The sequence below is a fragment of the Electrophorus electricus genome, chromosome 25 (genome assembly GCF_041902795.1).
Source record: "Electrophorus electricus isolate QZ-2024a chromosome 25, ASM4190279v1, whole genome shotgun sequence".
NCBI lineage: Eukaryota > Metazoa > Chordata > Actinopteri > Gymnotiformes > Gymnotidae > Electrophorus > Electrophorus electricus.
This window is the reverse complement of record NC_137521.1, coordinates 12,049,791-12,071,059: the sequence shown is the minus strand read 5'-3', so window position 1 is coordinate 12,071,059 and position 21,269 is coordinate 12,049,791. Positions and strand designations below refer to the sequence as shown.

The 21,269-nt window shown below is 41.9% G+C and overlaps 1 protein-coding gene across 6 annotated transcripts in view; it reads right to left on the bottom strand.

Moving 5' to 3' along the window:
- Nucleotides 1–1,175: 1,175 nt before the first annotated feature.
- Nucleotides 1,176–21,269, bottom strand: part of atp2b3a (ATPase plasma membrane Ca2+ transporting 3a) — a 30,414-nt gene continuing 10,320 nt past the window's right edge. For 2 of the 6 annotated variants that reach the window (XM_027025872.3, XM_027025875.3), the window contains exons 6-23: nt 21,010–21,135; nt 20,532–20,600; nt 20,289–20,327; nt 19,959–20,123; nt 19,257–19,471; nt 18,722–18,964; nt 18,088–18,329; nt 17,246–17,480; nt 15,524–15,703; nt 15,257–15,344; nt 14,957–15,063; nt 11,750–11,941; nt 11,310–11,523; nt 8,379–8,590; nt 8,162–8,269; nt 7,776–7,958; nt 7,020–7,106; nt 1,176–3,399 (exon numbers count right to left, since the gene is read on the bottom strand). In XM_027025872.3, the coding sequence (XP_026881673.2) occupies nt 2,989–3,399; nt 7,020–7,106; nt 7,776–7,958; nt 8,162–8,269; nt 8,379–8,590; nt 11,310–11,523; nt 11,750–11,941; nt 14,957–15,063; nt 15,257–15,344; nt 15,524–15,703; nt 17,246–17,480; nt 18,088–18,329; nt 18,722–18,964; nt 19,257–19,471; nt 19,959–20,123; nt 20,289–20,327; nt 20,532–20,600; nt 21,010–21,135 (3,116 nt within the window). In that variant the 3' untranslated portion in view covers nt 1,176–2,988. Of the gene's footprint in view, nt 3,400–6,952; nt 7,107–7,775; nt 7,959–8,161; nt 8,270–8,378; nt 8,591–11,309; nt 11,524–11,749; nt 11,942–14,956; nt 15,064–15,256; nt 15,345–15,523; nt 15,704–17,245; nt 17,481–18,087; nt 18,330–18,721; nt 18,965–19,256; nt 19,472–19,958; nt 20,124–20,288; nt 20,328–20,531; nt 20,601–21,009; nt 21,136–21,269 lie in introns of all 6 variants that reach the window. The other 4 variants (XM_027025877.3, XM_027025874.3, XM_027025873.3 and 1 more) reach the window with 4 other exon arrangements.

The window sequence follows — 21,269 nt, the reverse complement described above, 5'->3', positions numbered from 1 at the left end:
TTTTCTGTCTCATTGTGTAACTGGCAGCATTTCTCGGCCAATAGGAGTAACCCTTTGGCACGCTCCTACAGCTTGACAAATGTACTCTCCAAAATTCATAATAAATATAATAAAAGTCTATTTTTTGTAATAAGAATAATAAAAATAATAATGACACAGGAAACGACGAGGGAATATTGAACTCATGCCGAGTCAGCTAGCTAGATATCTTTTATAGACACATTATTCTAATTTGCCTAGTTTAACTAGCTAGCTGGCAGTTTTTTATTTACACTTTGCCTCTGATGCTCAACTAGAAAATATTTTTGAACACTAAGCATACCTGCCGTACGCTTCAGAATTTGGCTTTAGTTCAGGGTCACATTCCCATTCTCTCCGTTAACTTAGTTTGTCTTTTCCCCACTTTGGCACTGTGAGAGCTTATTGATGGCGTCTAGTTGATTAATCACTGTAGAGATTAGCATGGCAACGGGGTCTTCTCGACAGGTGATTTCTCCACCCACCAAAACATGTTATCCCTGCCAATTTCAAACAAAGTCCGACCATGCCAATCTGGCAACACTGGGCTCATCAAATCTGTTTGGATCAAATTTCAAAAATAAAAGTCATTTTCTAAACAATCTAAAATTTCCTTTTGTTGGCTGAATAGATCCACACTGCACTTTTTTTCTGTTTTCTTTCTACGACTCCAAAATATGTTACTAGTAAGGAAGTAACTAGCCTCTTTGTTATGAAATGAGATTGTACATTCAGAACATTGGGTTCTGATCATTTAGGTCCAACACTGCTTATGAGCAGTAGAGAGCCCTGATCTTCTATTTCTTTGCTGCTTGTGACTCAAAGTCACTATTCTAAGTGTCCCATTAAAACAGCCAAATGGTCTTTTTCTACTTTGTGAAGCCAGCATAAAGTTTGTTCATGAACTTTGTCTTTTGAGTTATTATTAGTCATTGTGCTTATTCAAAGCTGATAAGACCTTACATTTTATTTTATGTTTGATTAGTTTTAAACCAGATTCCCAATCCCATTACTGCAGATTAAGTAGTTTAACCTCATCTGGAGTGTGCAGAGTATATTACTGGTGATTGTACTGGTTACATATTGAGCCACTGTTTTGATACTGTTAGGACTGAGTTCAACCCAAGATCAGTAACCAGGAATCCTACTTTGTGGATTTAGTTTTTATTTCCTAATCAAATATATATTTATATAAACCCATATTTATTTCCACTATAATTTTTCATCTCCGTTATATTTTCAGCTTTTAGCAGACACTCTTATCCAGAGATACATATTTATCAGTATGACAGGGCATGTGCTCTCTGAGAATTGAACGCATGACCTTAGTATGTCTAGCACAGTGATCTACCTGTGAAATAAACCAGTTAACAGCAGAGACCAGATCCTATAGAAACAATGCCTGTGTACTTAAGATCAAAGCAAACCAGCTTTTAACCAAATCTAACATAATCAGTTTTTAAATATATACACACAAGTTGGAAATGTGTTTATCTACAATGATGTTTGTGCTGGGTTGCTGTAACTATGTGAGTGTACTAAATCTCTGCTCTGTTAGTGGCCATGCAGACAATGGAAAGTCATCACTTTACTAGGTACATTTACTCTAAAACTGTATCTGACATGTTATAGTTAGCTCAAAAGAAATGTAGCATTGCTGGGACCACAGGACATTCAGGACAGAAGCCAGTGGGGACATGGTCCAACTGTACAGAAAACAAAACAAACTTCTATCAACTAACTTCTGTCTCCATAGAACTGGTGGAAAAGGACTGGTAGCTTGTAGATACAGGTTAGTCTACTTAATAAAGTGATCAATTAGTGTATATATTGAATTTATATACTGAATTTTGCTTTTGAGTAGAAAATAAATGGCCACCATGATTATCCTGTAAAATATATTTCACTCTGAATCATGCTTTTCCAGTTAAACATCACAATGAACACAGATATTATGGTTATACAATGTGTTTCATGGAAAGCAAAGAATGATAAAAGAATTTCTCTAAAACTACCCTGCAAACATTTACAGTCAGTGTCAGGATCACTCATGTGGAAAAGCGCTGGAGGGTCAGGCTTGTCCAGACTGTGTTGTGTTTTCTGTTCTCATCCTTCATCATGGAACTGAGGACCCCACAGTGAAATGTGATCCAGTTCAACACCAATTTCCACCTTTTCCTATATTATTCTTTACTGCCACTGATAACCAATACTGACTGATCCTCATGGGCAGAAGCTCTGTTTTTATATATATTACTAATATACGTTTTTAAAATTGTTTTAACAATACAGAAGGACATACACAACACACTCAAAGCACAAAGACGCAGAGAGGGAATGTAAGACCACGAGGACACATAAACAAAAACAGCAACACCAGCAAACAAACAACTGGCAAACAAATAATTCACACACAAACATACCAGTAGACACACAGTCACACATCATACCCACAAAAATCATGAATATATAAAGCTAATTAATAAAGCATCATAACTAGAGTAAATGTCATAGTAACTGCAATAATTTTAGCAGATGTTAGCACAATAGAATTGGAACAGTAATATAATTAATTAAAAGGTAAAATTAATTCTGAATTACAATTATTATGATCAGTTACTATTTTTACATGTTTATGAAGTCCTGTTTTTAAAATGAGTCATCGGAGTCAAGAGTCACTGGTCTAGGCTCGTCTCAAGTGCAACATCAAAGCAAACCCGGCAGACTGTGGGGAGAGCGTGCTCGTATCACAGAGTAAAGGAATGTCTCTGAAGATGTGAGTCCCTTTTGAAGCATTGGTTATGGAGGTAAAGTTCACAAACACAAACTCAAAAGTTTCTTTTGCCGGTGAACATGCTTAAGATTTAATACTTAAGTAACAATGTTGTTTTCTCTCCTAACTGAGACCAGTCACTGGCTTGTTTCCTTCCCACTCCAGTGAGAGAGGTGAGAGGTTATGACCTCTGATGTCTATAGGCAGGTCTCAAAGCTGTGCAGGAGTCTAGGACGACAAGGGGAGGAGTGCAAGGCAGTGCAGGTGTGTGTGTGTGAGCTCAGGTGCACACAGTTCTTGGCTGCGTTGTTGTTACAGTTGAGCGTAACAGGGAGGCTCTGCTGTCGGAGGAGATGGTTTGGGTAGCGGGAACGGGGTGGCAGGGGGGAGGGAGGAAGAGGAGCATGACGAAGAGTTGTGTGGGCGTGGTTATGGTTGTAGTACTCTGATTCGTCGTCCACATCTGTCTCGTCAATGAGAGGAATGCTGTGACCAGAGTCAGTGATGATGAACTCAGGGTGAGCCTGGAAGTCATGGATGGAGCTCCGGGAACTTGTTTTTTCCACGCTGTCATACAGGGAACTACGGAAGGCCTTCACCACTCGGATCTATGGATGAACCAGGCAGGTTGGGAGGCAGCACAGAACAGGAAAGATGAGGGTCGGGGGACAGAAAAGTGGAGAGAAGTTTAGTCCTCCTGAGATCAACCAGAGTTTGGCTGTGAAATCTCACAAAGCAAGACCTCGAGTTCCTCTCAACCTGTGTCCTTTCACAGCTGTAATCAACAGTCCTCAGAACAGTGTTTGGATCTAAACATTCAACTTATAGGACTTATGGTGGCCTGGCTCTATTAGATGGTCAATAAAATACAAGTTGTAGGTCAAAAGGTCAGGAAAAGCTTGTGGCCTCCAGGCTTGGCAGAGATAAACTATAAGCTCTCCCTTAACAGGGGGTTTGGGCTCTTAGATGGTGTTTTAGCATGTATGTGATACATGTGGTGTCACTGTCTGTCAAAGCAGCCTTAGCCCCCTGTGATCCTGGAGCAGACACAGCCACACCCACTTTTCTGTCCTGGAGTAGCACTACAGCCACGCCCACTTTTCTGTCCTGTTGGCTTGGCCTGTGTGTAAGGCACTTGGCAGTGGGACACTGGTGGCTCAGCAAAACCAGGTATCAGAGGAGTCAAAATAAACACACTGAACAACAAGGAAATATTAAAGAGAAAATAGACGGTCTGGACTGATGAAAAAAATTTCAATTACTTCCATTGTTGTCAGACACATAGATCCAAACTTATTGGACAACATGCATCAGAATGACGGTTAACACAAAAACAAAACATCAAATGACAAGAATACATTTTTACATGAAGCTCAAACACACACACACATGTTCATTTCCTCTATTAGTGTACTTAGTACACACCATAACCAAATCCACCACACATAATGCACAAAACATTCTGTGCTCAGCAGAGAATGAAGTATACATGAAACACAGAAATGTACAGCACACACAAAACAATGAGTCCACCAAAATAACACAAATAAATACATGCATATTATTCACATACTGTTGGAGTTGTCAAACCTTGTCATATAGATAGCACTGAACATTATTTAAAGAACAGATTACATTGGTTAATGTTGGTATAGTTTATTGATTTAATATTCTTATTCTGAAAGTCATTCATGTGTTTCTATAAGGAATTTGTTTAAGCAACATTCAATCTCAATTTGAAGAAATTCAAACTTAAGTGCAAACTCAAATAAATGACCCCTTACGCTAAAAAAATGGACTTGGTCTTGGTTTCTGTGTTGAAAAACGGATCCCTTCCACCCTCCTCAAAAGTATAAACACAGTAAATGATTTCATGAGGCTCCTGCCCATGAGGCATGCACACACTCCTGTGGGCCCTTTCATGCACGCCACGCATGCACACATTCAACAAGAGAAATCCGAATGAGCAAATCCAACTGTCAAAGTCCATTTGCATCCTGGTTTGATCTCATTTTGTGTGTGACAGGAATTTACAGTCACTGCCATGAATGGAATCTTCAGGGGTGTGTAAGAGCATGCATAAAGAGGCATTCAGCACCACACACACACACACACACGCACACACTCGCATGGCACAAACTCTGGAGTGGGCATTCAGAGCAATCCTAACACACATCAGTCTGCACTACAGACAGCAGACAAAAGGAGAGTTTACAACATAAACACATAAGAGAGGAATCCAAGCACTTGTGTTCCTTTGTGTTTCAATCACTATTACATGCCTTTTATGTGCAGCTGGCTTTGTTGCACTCATGTTGTAAACGTTCTGAGTATAAAGCCCACAACTCTCAAAACCAAAGAAAAGTATGTTTATGTTTCACCCCAAGTACTGTGCAGATTAAACCAAACACATTCAGGCTGAATTCATCTCACAAGCTGAATGGAAAAAGAGAACAAAAGCTTCACCTAAACTTAAAATGTGTGACTCAGTCACAGTACACAAGAGGGCGGAGAGGAAGGGTGAAGTACATAACTACTAAACGCAGGCTTAATGGGCTTTGTTATTACCACATCCTTCCTTATTTCAATAATACACCACGGCTTTAACTGTTATTGCAATTCTGTAGCATTCACAGTATTATTTGGAATTTTATATTCATAAAGAACGTTTTATGTACAGTAGTATACACTTAGTCCAGCATCTCAGGATTAAAGGTTAGGTAGATATGGGTTATAATAAACAACAATAATACTATTAATAATAATAAGACAAAGTGAGACAAGTTTGAAAAAAAAATTAAGGAAATAGCAAACAAATATACTAAGATATTTGTTCTGAATAAAAGCGGTGAAGACAAGACAGAACAAGATTGAATAAGATTGGGAACTTTGAAGTTAGCGAGAAAGCGTGAACAGAGAGATTGCGTGATACAGAGAGGGAGAGAGAGAGAAAGAAAATTTAAATAAAAAACTCAGGTACTCGGGGAAAGAAGACGTTAGAGCAGCTGGCAGTGGTGAAGAGAGTTACTACAGCTATAGTGAAACACATGACACTCACACTGCAGTAAGGCACAGACCGACCTGCTGTCCAACACAGCTTTCCTGGCATCTAGTGGAACCTTACACCATTAAAACACTTTTCTGTATTACACAGATAAACAACCATTTTTATGCAGTAGATTTTCACTGTGAATCACCTAATCTGAAGAGCATTTAGAAATTCATTAAAAATGAAACAGAAAACCAGGAGAAAAAAATAGTTATGGTCAGAAAATCAACATGAAGTAATAAGAAAATAAAGTAAAGATGTCTTAATATCATTGTCATAACAGTATGCAACAGTAGAACATAAAGCCTGCTAAAGGAGAGAAAAAAGCTCTTAAGAAATGTGACCAAAAAATAAACGAACTGAAATCGGAGCAAATCAGCATGAAACAGCAGGAAATGATACATGTATTCCTAAACAGGAAGTAATGCATGTATTTCTAAACAGGGAATGATGCCTGTATTCCTAACCCAAGCCCAAGAAAGGGAAGTGTGGAGGTCCGTTTAAAAGGTCACGGCCTTATACTCATCCATCCACGGCCGTCTCTGAGCTCGTAACGCTCATCTCTTTAGTCTTCAGCTAGCAGTTCTCAAATTTGCAATGACTAAAACATTTCAAGCAAAACAAAAAGTCACCAGCAGTACAACACTGGAAATGACACAGAAGAGATGTGCAAGTGGTCACTACTGAAATGATGCCCTCTCCATCTCTTCTGCAAGATGGTTTCAAAGCTCCAAGACAATAAAGACCGCACAGGGCAGCCTGAGGCAATGAGGTAGTGGAGGAGAGACAGAGGGGAGAGCACACATGGGAAAAGTAACAGATGAACCCCAGAGAGAGAGAGAGAGAGAGAGAGAGAGAGAGAGAGAGAGAGAGAGAGAGAGAGAGAGAGAGAGAGAGAGAGAGAGACAAAGCACACTCTCTCACACTGAGCAGCAAAATCACTTGTGAAGCAAAGCAACACTGCTTGTGTGTATGAATGTGTGTGTGTGTGTGTGTGTGTGTGTGTGTGTGTGTGTGTGTGTGCGCGCGCACGTATGTGTGTGGGCTACACATCTTGGGTGCATGAATGTGCTGGCTCTAGGAAGTGCCATTAGCAGAATGTTGGAACTCACTCCCAGGTGCACCAGGTACATTGGCAGGGGACAGAACTACGTGTGTGGGACTAGAAAGATTGGTTACGTCATGGAGCTGGCTGAGCACGGAGGAGCGCCGTCTCACTGCCCCCTGAAACGAACCACTTCTCTTGAAGGTGCTCACTACCTCCATCTGCAGGAGAGAGAGAGAAGCACATGACACACACACACTTCAATGAGCAGATTGGGTGAATGGGACGGAGTGGTGAAGAGACTTCAGGAACATCTTTCTTAGAGAGGGTGTGTGAACATGGGTTTATTTCCACCTATTTAAAATAACAGTTTTTGTCAAAGGAAGTGAAACAGATGAAGCAGTGCTTTTATATCCAACAAGGAAAATAAATAAATAAACTAATTATTCAATTAATAATAATAATAATAATAATAATAATCACAGCCAAAGCAAAAATGGCAATGACAGCAATAGTTACCAGCGGAGTCAAAAATCAAAAGGAGAAAAGGAAACAGCTGGAGAGCAAGCAGAGAGAAGGAAGAGAAACGTGACGCGGAAGTGATATTAAAGAGAGTTAATATCAGTCTGAGCAGGGAAGAAAGGAGGTAAATAAGAAAACAAACATGTATCCAAGATACAGGCAAAATTAAGATAAACACTTAGACTCAAATAAACACACAATCTAGCCAAAACCTCTACAACAAATGATGCCTTTCGTTAACTATGCCTGCTGTCCAACTATTTAATAGAAAAGATTTTTCAAAATAAACAGAGGGACACTGAGAGAGAGAGAGAGAGAAAGAAACAAACAGGTAGAGAGAGACAGAGAGAGACCGAGTGAGGTATTACCTGTGTCTGAATGCGGTTTAGTCCTCTGAACCACAGGATCTGGCCTCGCCTCAGTTCCCTCTCTGCATGGTCAATCTCCTCCTCATCCTCAGCCAAATCTTCATCCATGACCTCATCAGCTGCTGGCCCATGCCCTGCCTCCTTCAGGCACTTCAGCTGACTGGTTGGCACTGACGAGATCAACTACGTGCACAGATAAACAAGCAGACTAGGTCTCCTGACTGTAAAACAATACTGAAGCATATTTGCAGTAATAGCAGACACTATTACCTGTCTGTGGAACAGAAGTAAATCATATAGCAGCAATAAGAAGATAGATTACCTGACCCCAGAACAGTTGTGTGGAACAGAATAAAGTATACAGCAGTAATAAGAAGCTAGATTACCTGACCCCAGAGCAGCTCCCCCACTCCAACAAACAAGCACCAGAGCCACTGCTCCATGTTCAGTGGAGCACAGCTAAAGGGCTTCCCTCCAAACTGCACAATAACAATCTACAAACACACACACACACACACACAAATAAATCATTAAACAAACACAGAAATTTCAAATATATAATGAACATTACAATTAAACTGCATGGGAAAAGGTGTTTTGCACCTGTATGGAAAAGGTCCCAAGCACAATAGAGCAGAAGATAGGGTTAGCAAAGATGTCACTGAAAACATTCCTCTCGCCATGGATCTTCCGTGCGTTGATCTCGTTGAAGAGTTGCATAAGCACGAAGGTGTTGAAGATGATGGTGTAGTGTTCCGAGGGCGGGGCGTGGAGAGGAGCATTACGCCCACTGTCTATATCAAACATCTTCTCACCTGAGTGAGATGTTAGAGGGAAAACATCAATCATTCAGCATCACTGTATACATGCAAGGGTTAGCCAGAGTTAACCATAGTCAGTCAGAATCTGTCAGTTAGTCTGAGTTAACCAGAATCAGTCAGAGTTAGCCAGAGTTAAACAGTCAGGCAGAGTGAGTCAGTTAACCAGAGTTAACCAGAGTAAGGCAGAGTGAGTCAGAGTTAGCCTGTGTTAACCAGTTATCCTGAGTTTGCCATGATTTGCCAGAGTGAGTCAGAGTTAGTCAGAGTGAGTTTTCCATACGTCTCTCTAAATAAAAATCAAGTGTGGTGAGATAGAAATTGTGTGTGTGCGTGTGTGTGTGTGTGTGTTACAAAAATATATTTTAATGTCAAATAGTTCATGTATAAGCATAGTTGATGGTAAGTGGGCTACTGGAACAAAACAGATGTACGAGACTGGATAATTGTCACGATTGGCCACCCTCCTGGCATCCCTGTTTCCTTGGTTTCCCTGTCATGTCTGTTTTCCTTTACTTCATTGTTCCGTTCCTTGGTTTTGTTTTCTCCGCCCCTCGTCTGTTCCGATTCCAGTCCTAGTTCCGGTTCTCCCTGTTCCTATGCCCACCTGTGTCTGGTTAGTGCTTAATCGTCTTGGTTATTTAAGTCCTGTGTTTGGCTTCTCATGTGGTTGGTTACTTTGGTAAGATTGGTCATGTGTGGAGCTGTTCTTAGCGTCCTTGTTTTATTTGTTTGTTTGGTGTTTTCCCCGTGTCTCTGTTTTATTTGTTTGTTTGTTTAGTGTTTTCCCCGTGTCTGTTTTATTTGTTTGTTTAGTGTTTTCCCCGTGTTTAGTTTCCCTCACTCATTAAATAGCCTCCTGCATTTGCGTTCTGCCTCTCGCCTCATCCCTGCTAAAATGTTACAATAATATGGAAGTAGTGGAGAAATGCATGACAAAACTATGGAGGAGTAGAAGGTTTTCTTCCACAGCTGCCTATCACAACTAGAAATGAATTAAATAAACAGGAAATACAACATCTACTGCTGCTGCATCTGAGACTGGAAGGCTAGGACCCAGGAATGCCAACGTGTAGTGGACACATTGTGTGTCTCTGTTGTGGACATGCGTAAAATAATCTGGACTACACTAACTCCTGTCAGCCACTGGTTCAGTCTGATTTAGAGGACAGAACCCTAGGAGTTAAGCAATAATCACTAATACAACTACCAGTATACCCAAAACCAACACACTTCAGTAGTCATGTTTGAAATACTAGGCTACAAAATACCCATTGGTGTGTTGCCATTAAAATAAAGACATGAAACCAATATAAATACATTTAGAATGGACGTCGGCAAGCTGGCGAATGTCCAGAAGGGAACAAGGATCAAAGATAGTACCTGGCTACAGAAGAACTCCAATGGGTAGCCCATAAGTGAGGATGCCCTGGAGTCTGCTAAACAAAGGAAGGCTAATACAAGCACAATAGTACTGGTCATGAAGGAACCCAACAAGGGAAAAACACCATCCAGCTACAGACCTACAGTCTACACACTGGACTACTTTCAGGAACACTAGCCACTAAGCCACTAAGATGATTTAGCATATGTACATGTACATGAAGAGATAGACCTGGCAGATAGACCTACTAAAAGATAGACAAAGATACCACCTAAGCATGGTCGACTTACAGTGTATCACATCAGACAAAACTGAAAATGCAGGCTGTGCCAAGGAGCCCCTAAGACAATCTAGCACATAGCAGAAGGATGTAAGTGGCTGGCGGGAACAACATACCCAGAGAGACACAACCATGTGAGTGGTGGACAAGAACAAAGCTAAGATCCTGTGGGCTCTCCAAATCCAGACCAGCAAGGAATCAGACATGATGATCATAGATAAGATGCCAAAAACAGCACTGGTAATGGTTTTGCCAATTCCAAGTGATCTAAATAGGAAATCTAAGAGAAATACCAGTAACCGAAAGACGAAACAGAAGGAATGTGCAATGCTAATAAAAATGTTTTTCCTAGTAGTAATAGGGACACCTGGGGCAGAGAACCCTAAACTGAATAAGTGGCTCCAGGACTGAGGACATCAGTCTCAGTTCAGAAGAGCAGCAACAATACAACAGCATCTCCCAGGCCTCTGGTACATACAGTATTGTGTTTAAGCAATGATGTATTGACCATATATAATTAATTATCAGTCTCTTTATTAAGATACAAACAGCAAATACAGGAACTATGTACATAAAATTAAAACAAACACAATTTTCAGAACAAAATGGCTTCTACAGGCAATGGTCAGTATTTAGTGTGACCTCCCTTGGTACTAAGCACATCTTGAATTCTTTTGGGAAGACAGCCCTGAAATTTTCTGAAGTCATCTTCTGAAGTATTCCATTCAGATTCCATCCCATGTAGGTTTAAGAGAGCCAGGATCCTGCTGTAGCTCAAATGTAAAGGAACTTCACACTAAATACTTGCCACTGTTGCCTACAGAAGCTTTTATATATTTTTTTGTTTTTTAATATTGCATACAAATTCCCTGTATTTTCTGGTTGTATTCTAATAAATAGATTGAGATATATATATATATATATATATATATATATATATATATATATATATATATATATATATATATATATATATATATATATATAAGTATATATATGTATATATGAGATGTGTTTGTGTCTGTGTTTGAATAAAACTGTGATAGGTGTACCGATGAAGAGCAGAGTGAAGATGATGACGAGTTGGTAGACTCCATGTCCAAGAATGTTCTTCATCATTGTTCTGGAGATGAGGGGGTTGTTACGGCCGTAGGGTTTCCTTAGCAACAGGGCCTCCGTGGGCGGCTCTGTGGCCAGAGCCAGAGATGCAAATGTGTCCATGATCAGATTCACCCATAACATCTGCACTGCCTTCAGAGGAGAGTCCTGCACACACACACACATGCACACACACACACACACACACACACACACACACACACACACACACACACACATGCACCGCCATGTGAACACACACACACCACCATGTGAATACACACACAAACGCATGCACACACACGTTCACAAGTTTAAAGTATAAAAAATAAATATATTTGTATGTACTTGTGCGTGTTCATGTACGTGTATGTGTGTGTGTGTGTGTGTATACCTGGGTGATACACGCTCCAGTGAAGGCCACTATTACAGCCACCACATTGACAGTGAGCTGAAACTGCAGGAACTTGGAGATGCTGTCATACACGTTACGGCCCCACATCACAGCCTTCACAATGCTACTGAAGTTATCGTCTGTTAGAATGATGTCGGAAGCTTCCTTCGCTACATCTGTCCCAGCAATGCCCTGCACACGCATGCACACACGCGTGCACACACACACACATACACACACACACAAAATAACACAAAAACCTTTACAAAAACATATGTTCTATAAAAAAACAGTGCGCATGTTTAAATAAGAATGAGTGTGTACAACACAAAACCTGTGGTTCCCATAGTTGATCTGAGATCAGGATCAAGTTCAGTTCAGGCCTGCATAACGTGTATGTCTGCACTGTGTTCAGCTATGTGAGCACAGCATGTGTAGCCCATCCCACACTGTCTTCACACTAGTACATGTCACAAGGTACAGTGTTTACATTGTTGTGATCTGCCTCTTATGTAGTGTTTGGGAAATCAGACCACTAATGGAGACAGTGTAATAAAGGTCTCACCATCAGAGCCTCAATGGAGACAGTGTAATAAAGGTCTCACCATCAGAGCCTCAATGGAGACAGTGTAATAAAGGTCTCACCATCAGAGCCTCAATGGAGACAGTGTAATAAAGGTCTCACCATCAGAGCCTCAATGGAGACAGTGTAATAAAAGTCTCACTATCAGAGCCTCAATGGAGACAGTTTAATGAAAGTCTCACCATCAGAGCCTCAATGGAGACAGTGTAATAAAAGTCTCACCATCAGAGCACTATTGGTAACAGTGTAATAAAGGTCTCACCATCAGAGGATTAATGGAGACAGTGTAATAAAGGTCTCACCCTCAGAGCACCTAATGGAGACAGTGTAATAAAAGTCTCACCATCAGAGCACTAATGGAGACAGTGTAATAAAGGTCTCACCATCAGAGGATTAATGGAGACAGTGTAATAAAGGTCTCACCATCAGAGCACTAATGGAGACAGTGTAATAAAGGTCTCACCCTCAGAGCACTAATGGAGACAGTGTAATAAAGGTCTCACCCTCAAAGCACTAATGGAGACAGTGTAATAAAGGTCTCACCATCAGAGCACTATTGGTAACAGTGTAATAAAGGTCTCACCATCAGAGGATTAATGGAGACAGTGTAATAAAGGTCTCACCCTCAGAGCACCTAATGGAGACAGTGTAATAAAAGTCTCACCATCAGAGCACTAATGGAGACAGTGTAATAAAGGTCTCACCATCAGAGGATTAATGGAGACAGTGTAATAAAGGTCTCACCATCAGAGCACTAATGGAGACAGTGTAATAAAGGTCTCACCCTCAGAGCACTAATGGAGACAGTGTAATAAAGGTCTCACCCTCAAAGCACTAATGGAGACAGTGTAATAAAGGTCTCACCATCAGAGGATTAATGGAGACAGTGTAATAAAGGTCTCACCATCAGAGGATTAATGGAGACAGTGTAATAAAGGTCTCACCCTCAGAGCACTAATGGAGACAGTGTAATAAAGGTCTCACCCTCAGAGCACTAATGGAGACAGTGTAATAAAGGTCTCACCCTCAGAGCACTAATGGAGACAGTGTAATAAAGGCCTCACCATCAGAGCACTAATGGAGACAGTGTAATAAAGGTCTCACCCTCAGAGCACTAATGGAGACAGTGTAATAAAGGTCTCACCATCAGAGGATTAATGGAGACAATGTAATAAAGATCTCACCATCAGAGGATTAATGGAGACAGTGTAATAAAGGTCTCACCATCAGAGGATTAATGGAGACAGTGTAATAAAGGTCTCACCATCAGAGGATTAATGGAGACAGTGTAATAAAGGTCTCACCCTCAGAGCACTAATGGAGACAGTGTAATAAAGGTCTCACCATCAGAGCACTAATGGAGACAGTGTAATAATGGTCTCACCCTCAGAGCACTAATGGAGACAGTGTAATAAAGGTCTCACCCTCAGAGCACTAATGGAGACAGTGTAATAAAGGTCTCACCATCAGAGGATTAATGGAGACAGTGTAATAAAGGTCTCACCATCAGAGGATTAATGGAGACAGTGTAATAAAGGTCTCACCATCAGAGGATTAATGGAGACAGTGTAATAAAGGTCTCACCATCAGAGGATTAATGGAGACAGTGTAATAAAGGTCTCACCATTAGAGGATTAATGGAGACAGTGTAATAAAGGTCTCACCATCAGAGGATTAATGGAGACAGTGTAATAAAGGTCTCACCATCAGAGGATTAATGGAGACAGTGTAATAAAGGTCTCACCATCAGAGGATTAATGGAGACAGTGTAATAAAGGTCTCACCATCAGAGGATTAATGGAGACAGTGTAATAAAGGTCTCACCATCAGAGGATTAATGGAGACAGTGTAATAAAGGTCTCACCATCAGAGGATTAATGGAGACAGTGTAATAAAGGTCTCACCATCAGAGGATTAATGGAGACAGTGTAATAAAGGTCTCACCCTCAGAGCACTAATGGAGACAGTGTAATAAAGGTCTCACCATCAGAGCACTAATGGAGACAGTGTAATAATGGTCTCACCCTCAGAGCACTAATGGAGACAGTGTAATAAAGGTCTCACCCTCAGAGCACTAATGGAGACAGTGTAATAAAGGTCTCACCATCAGAGGATTAATGGAGACAGTGTAATAAAGGTCTCACCATCAGAGGATTAATGGAGACAGTGTAATAAAGGTCTCACCATCAGAGGATTAATGGAGACAGTGTAATAAAGGTCTCACCATCAGAGGATTAATGGAGACAGTGTAATAAAGGTCTCACCATCAGAGGATTAATGGAGACAGTGTAATAAAGGTCTCACCATTAGAGGATTAATGGAGACAGTGTAATAAAGGTCTCACCATCAGAGGATTAATGGAGACAGTGTAATAAAGGTCTCACCTTCAGAGGATTAATGGAGACAGTGTAATAAAGGTCTCACCATCAGAGGATTAATGGAGACAGTGTAATAAAGGTCTCACCATCAGAGGATTAATGGAGACAGTGTAATAAAGGTCTCACCATCAGAGGATTAATGGAGACAGTGTAATAAAGGTCTCACCATCAGAGGATTAATGGAGACAGTGTAATAAAGGTCTCACCCTCAGAGCACTAATGGAGACAGTGTAATAAAGGTCTCACCATGGCGAAGCCCACGTCAGCCTTCTTTAGTGCAGGACCATCATTAGTGCCATCACCCGTCACTGCTACCACCTGCCTCTGTTCTCCAGTGGTGCTATCTATGATACCTGCACACACACACACACACACACACACACACACACACACACACACACACACACACACACACACACACACAAACAAACACATATAAACTTGGTTTAAGACAGTATAAGCAACAATTGCATTCTGAAGCCTGGGTTTGGGAAGAACTGTAATCCGTAGGTAAACATAGGCATGCCTATTTCTGTGCATGTTTACCTTTAACGAGGGTGTGTTTGTCTGTGGGAGAAGAGCGTGCCAACACTCTCAGTTTGGGCCAGATTTTATCGATGCGCTCCTGCTCAACCTTCAAGGAAGATAAATTTTACAGTAATAACTTTGAGAACAATATAATCACAAGGCTTCTGAAAAACAAACTTACAGAGAATAATGGATAATGTTTTCTAACTGTCACAGGGAAGAATAATTGTATTCTTTTTTGTTTGTGCATTTACAGTGTATCTAGAAGCCCTGTGATAAGCATACCTCTCCTTTCTCATTCCTGATTCGTCTGTTGAAGTCCTTCCCCTCCATGCACAGGAAGTCATCTCCAGCATTGATGATGCCACACTTGGCAGCAATGGCACGCGCCGTGTTGATGTTGTCACCCGTTACCATCCGTACAGTGATTCCCGCCCTCTGACACTTCCTGATGGCTTCTGGTACCTGATTGGAGGACAAAATGCAAGCCTCATCACAAGCAAGTTTACTGATATTTCTCCATATAACTCTTATATGTTGCATCTCAGAAGCATCAGTAGAATTGAGAGTGTCTGTAGTATCAGAGTGGAGAGTGTCTGTGGCAGCAGAGTGGAGAGTGTCTGTGGCAGCAGAGTGGAGAGTGTCTGTGGCAGCAGAGTGGAGAGTGTAGTATCAGAGTTGAGAGTATCTGTAGTATCAGAGTTGAGAGTGTCTGTAGTATCAGAGTTGAGAGTGTCTGTGGCAGCAGAGTGGAGAGTGTCTGTAGTATCAGAGTTGAGAGTGTCTGTAGCAGCAATGTGGAGAGTGTTTGTAGTGTCAGCGTGGAGAATGACTGTACTGTCAGAGGGGAGAGTGTCTGTAGTGTCAGAGTGGAGAGTGTCTGTAGTGTCAGAGTGGAGAGTGTCTGTGGCAGCAGAGTGGAGAGTGTCTGTAGTGTCAGAGTGGAGAGTGTCTGTAGTGTCAGAGTGGAGAGTGTCTGTAGCAGCAGAGTGGAGAGTGTCTGTAGTATCAGAGTGGAGAGTGTCTGTAGTGTCAGAGTGGAGAGTGTCTGTAGCAGCAGAGTGGAGAGTGTCTGCAGTATTAGAGTGGAGAGTGTCTGTAATGTCAGAGCAGAGAATGACTGTAGTATCAGAGTGGAGAGTGTCTGTAGTGTCAGAGTGTAGGGTGTCTGCAATATCAGAGTGGAGAGTATGAGAAGTGTGAGAAGAAGTGTGCAAGTGTGCAGTAATGTATGAAGAAGGTATATGTTCACTTAGGTGAGCTAACGTTGATGGTCCTGATGGTGAAAAATTCTGGATTAGTCAAAAATCTAGTGTTGGGGCAGCAGTGTTTTAAGTAGTCTGACTGCCTGTGTGTTAAATACTCTGTGTTAAGTAGACTGATTTCTTGTGTGTTAAGAAGTCTGTGTTAAGTAGTCTGATTGCCTGTGTGTTAAATACTCTGTGTTAAGTAGTCTGATTTCCTGTGTTAAGTAGTCTGACTGTTAAAAGGGTGGAACAACTGGGAGAGGAGTGGGAGGGGTCATCCACCATCCTGTCCCTGTACATGCAGTGCTTGTGGTAGGAGGTGTGGACGGTGGGTAGAGAGGCACCCAATCAGAAGCCAGCAGCAGTGCAACAGGCCTGCAATGCCGGCTTTTAAACTTTAACTTTACATCATGAATCACATGACTTGTATATTCATTCAATAGCAAGACATTGTGAGTCATGTGATAGACATCAGAGAAATGCAGAATAGAAGCAGAACTGTGCCAGGAATGTCCATAAATTAGGTCTCACGTGGAGACAAGACATGATAGATGGTATTTCACTTTCTTACACAGCTCTGTTTTCTAATGTGAGTATTTGTATGCAGTACATGAGCTACCAGCCCTGAATTATAGGATGTAAAAGTAGGTTGGATGGAGCAAAATCCTGTTTTCATGTAGACTAAACAGTGTTTCACACAGGGCTGTTTCACCTTATAATGTTGAGTAGATATCTGTATTTGGTCAGAGTGAAAGCTCACCTCAGGCCGGACCGGGTCTTCGATGCCAACGACTGTTATACAGGTGAGGTTGGTGATGATATCAGCCTCATTCTCCCAGGGTGGGACCGGGTCGGCAGGAAGATCTCGGTAAGCCACACAGATGGTACGGAGACCATCACACGCCATCGGCTCAATCACCTTCTTCACCATCTCGTCTCGGTCCCTGGGCCTGAATGGACATGCCACTCCCTCCCGGGACATGATGGACCAACACCTACAGGGTGCAAGGACACAGCAGCCTTGTTTATGATTTACCACAACAGGGAGATTACTGCAGTAAGGGAATTACTACAGTCAGGGAATTACTACAGTCACAACTCATATACTGAATGTCTGGCAATGTCTCGCTGTTTTCAAACGTCAGTGTCACATTACAGCTGAACACACTTTCAGGAGAGCAGAAACTGCCCTATTCTAAGTGCATGACCTAACAAACACCTGTGACTGGCTAACATCACAATGATTGATAGAGGGAGCAGGAACAGCGATGATCTTTAAGGTCACATTTATAACTATATGACTGGGTGAACCTTCGCTTTCTCTCAGATATACCCAGCAGAAATCTTTCTTTTAGTTTCAGTGCAGTCTGTACTATAATACACATAAGCCAGCAAATATGTGGTTATGTGTATTCTGATTTGCATATATGTTGATACAACATCACTGATCAACCAGTTTATACATCAGAATTTATACAACAGGTCCAATTTATACAACAAAAATACATCATCCCAAAAACAGCACAATTTTCACACTTATGTACATCCTTTACATACACACCAATACACTGTCAATGTACACACATGCACATACAAACTTACTTTTTAAGCAGGATCTCAGAAGCTCCTTTGCTATAGATGCGGAAGCTGCCGTCTGGTAGCTGTATGACGGTGCTCATGGACTTGCGGACAGAATTGAAAGTATACACCTTATAGAGCTTTTCTTCAGGGATCTGCTCTCTTACACACTGATAATCCCTCTTCAGATCCAGAACCAGGCCCAGCAGAGCACACTCGGTCTTATTGCCCACCTGCTTGGGTAAACCTCCCTCTTTATCTGCAGCCTACAGAGGGACAGAGACAGACAAAATAGAGACACAGAACAGAGACAGACAGAACAGAGACAAATAGAACAGCGACAGATAGAGAAAGATGCATTACAGGGCCGAATCCTTATTGCTGCATATACACTACATACGCACAGAGAAGCACACCTGTAATATCAAACACATCTCCATCTGATGACCTGGACCCCCTGATAGCTGCTGATCATGGCAGATACATTTATGAACTTACAGGGAGCAAACAGCCTGACAGTCGGGGCATAGACAAGCCTATTGTTCAATTCAGCAGACTTACTCGACCTGCATGGCCAGGACTGTGGGAAGAACAGTTTACAACATAAACCACCCACAGATTCACACAGCCACGGCACACGTTCACACTGTCTCCTCACCATGATCTTGGAGGTGTAGGCGGAGTTGAGGGAGATAGCGTTGGTGAGCATGTCCAGCGTATGGAGGTTGATGTGCTGTGGTGCTGGGATCTCCTGGAAGTGCTGCTCTCCCACATACATCTGCACAGCTGTCATGCGGTTGGTGGTCAGCGTTCCAGTCTTGTCCGAGCAGATGGCCGTGGCGTTCCCCATCGTCTCACAGGCGTCAAGGTGACGCACTAGGTTGTTGTCCTTCATCATTTTCTAAGACCACAAGCACAGAGATGTATAATCCATATACCAGTTCCACAATAAGAAAAAATGTAACAAAAATCATAACATTCTGTGGCCCTATACAGTGAGTTTAATTTTCTTAAGTGGCAAATATAAAGAAATATAATGTAACTGTAAAGTTATAATAAATTACTGAATAAGTTTCTTAAGTAAGGGCAGTAATTAAAAAAGATGACTTCAAAGCCTGCTCTCTGTAAGGAGCCGCTATCTTACTGGGAGACAAACTAGTGAAAAGAGCTCACTGAGTTATACGCTGACACACCTTTACAGAGTAGGCCAGGGAGATAGTGACAGCCAGAGGGAGGCCCTCGGGCACTGCCACAACCAGAACCGTCACCCCGATGATGAAGAACTTGACGAAGTACTGCACGTATATTGGGGTACAGTCCGTGAGCCACAGGCGTCCCTCAATCACAAACGTCTCGATTACAAAGTAGAGCATGAGGATAACCACAGTGATGGCTGACATCACCAGACCTAGGAAAGAAGGTTTGCCCCACCGCTTCAGATCAACATGCCACTCACATTAACAGTCTCCATTAGCACTGTCAATCTCTGGAGACAGTCCTGGAGAATCCTACTGTGACTTGTTAATATTCCTGTCATGGCTTGGTAACCTGTCCTGAGTATCGATCTATAAGATAAAACCTAACCCTAACCCTCTGCCTCTTATCAAAGCAGCTGCTAGCAAGATTATGGAAGTGGAATGATGTGAATAGCGCTACAGCAGTAAAACACTGTGCTGTTGGGAATTTCTATGCTCTTAACAATCCAGATGTAACTCATTAAGGCATGCGGTCATGAGCACACACTCAAATACTGAACTACACCTTCTTTGTGTAAAAGGAACACAGTTTCCCACCTTTAGCATCCAAAGACTTCTTGCAATACTTTTTTCAATCAGTAATCCATATGGATGGGTTACACCAGTCACAGGAAATGAGCTGAGACAGAGGGCTGTCACCTGCTTTCCCGATCTGCACAGCCAGCTTGGTGAGCTTGCCCTGGAGGACTGACTTCTCTTTCTTGGGCACACTGGCTTTCTTCTTCTCTCTCTCCTCCACATCGCCCCCCTCAGCGCTCTTCAAAGGCTGCATCTCCATGGCAACACCTTCATCCTGCTTCTTTGCTATTGTGGGCAATATCAGAAAGAGATTCAACCAATAGGATTAGAGGAGAAAATTTTACATTTGCTGCCAAACCTCATATCACCAAATGTGCGAATGAACTATGTTTCTGATTGAATTTTAAGTTCATTATGAGATGTCTCATTTCAAGTGAGCTACATGGTTACCTTTGTTTGGATTGTTTTCCAAAGTGCCATCTTGTTTTCCTGTGAAAGATAACTATTATGAAGTGAAAACTCACAGTGAGCCAAACCCACACATCAGCAAGCAGACAAAGTGATAGAAAAACATCTATAAGAGCAGCACATGAACAAAGGTGTGGAGAAGGTGTGCTAAAGGAGGAGATGTAAACCTAATACCGCACGTGCTAGTCACTCCAGAGCTCACTGCCAGCTGTGGGCAGTACCTACCATTAACAACGTTGCACTCTTTGGTAGACGCGTTGGGAAACTGCATGGGTGAGCTACTAGTGATCTCAGCTTTGGTTAGCAAATAGGGAACAGGGCACAGATGAGGGTAACATGCAAAACAAAGAATGAGAAAACAAAAGTTAAATGAAAACTATGAAATACTGAATCAACATGAATGAATAAACATTTCTAGTGTGCCTCTTTGGGCACTGATAGCCCTAAAGTGTCTTAGTCTGGAAGTGAACTGAAATTCTTCAGCTGAAAAAAGGTTACACAGAAATGTCCAGATACAGGGTCATCGTGAGGTGAACTTCGGTGTCTCTCCCTAATTAAACCAGAGTCCATTTAATGCACATCTTTGGACAGTGACTCAGTACAGAGCAGCAGGGAGACGGCCCCTCCCACTCCCCTCTCCCATACCTAGCTGGAATTAGCTTGCTCTCTGCCGTTGATGTGAGGATGTGTCTGGATGTCCTACCCTTCCGGCTGGTCTTGTCCTCCTCCATATCGCCGGCACCCAGCAGGGTGAAGATGATGCCAGTCTGAGAGTTGATGCCAACAGCAGTCACCACCATTTTCCCCGAACCCTCCATGACATGGGTGCCTGGATAACAGCACAGGGAAGACTCTAAGCACACTTTTCTGGAAAACCCTTACCATGAGGTAAGTGTGACTGTGAGGTTCCAGATAAGACAACCTGAATCTGTACTCCAGCACCACATACTCCAGTACTGCACA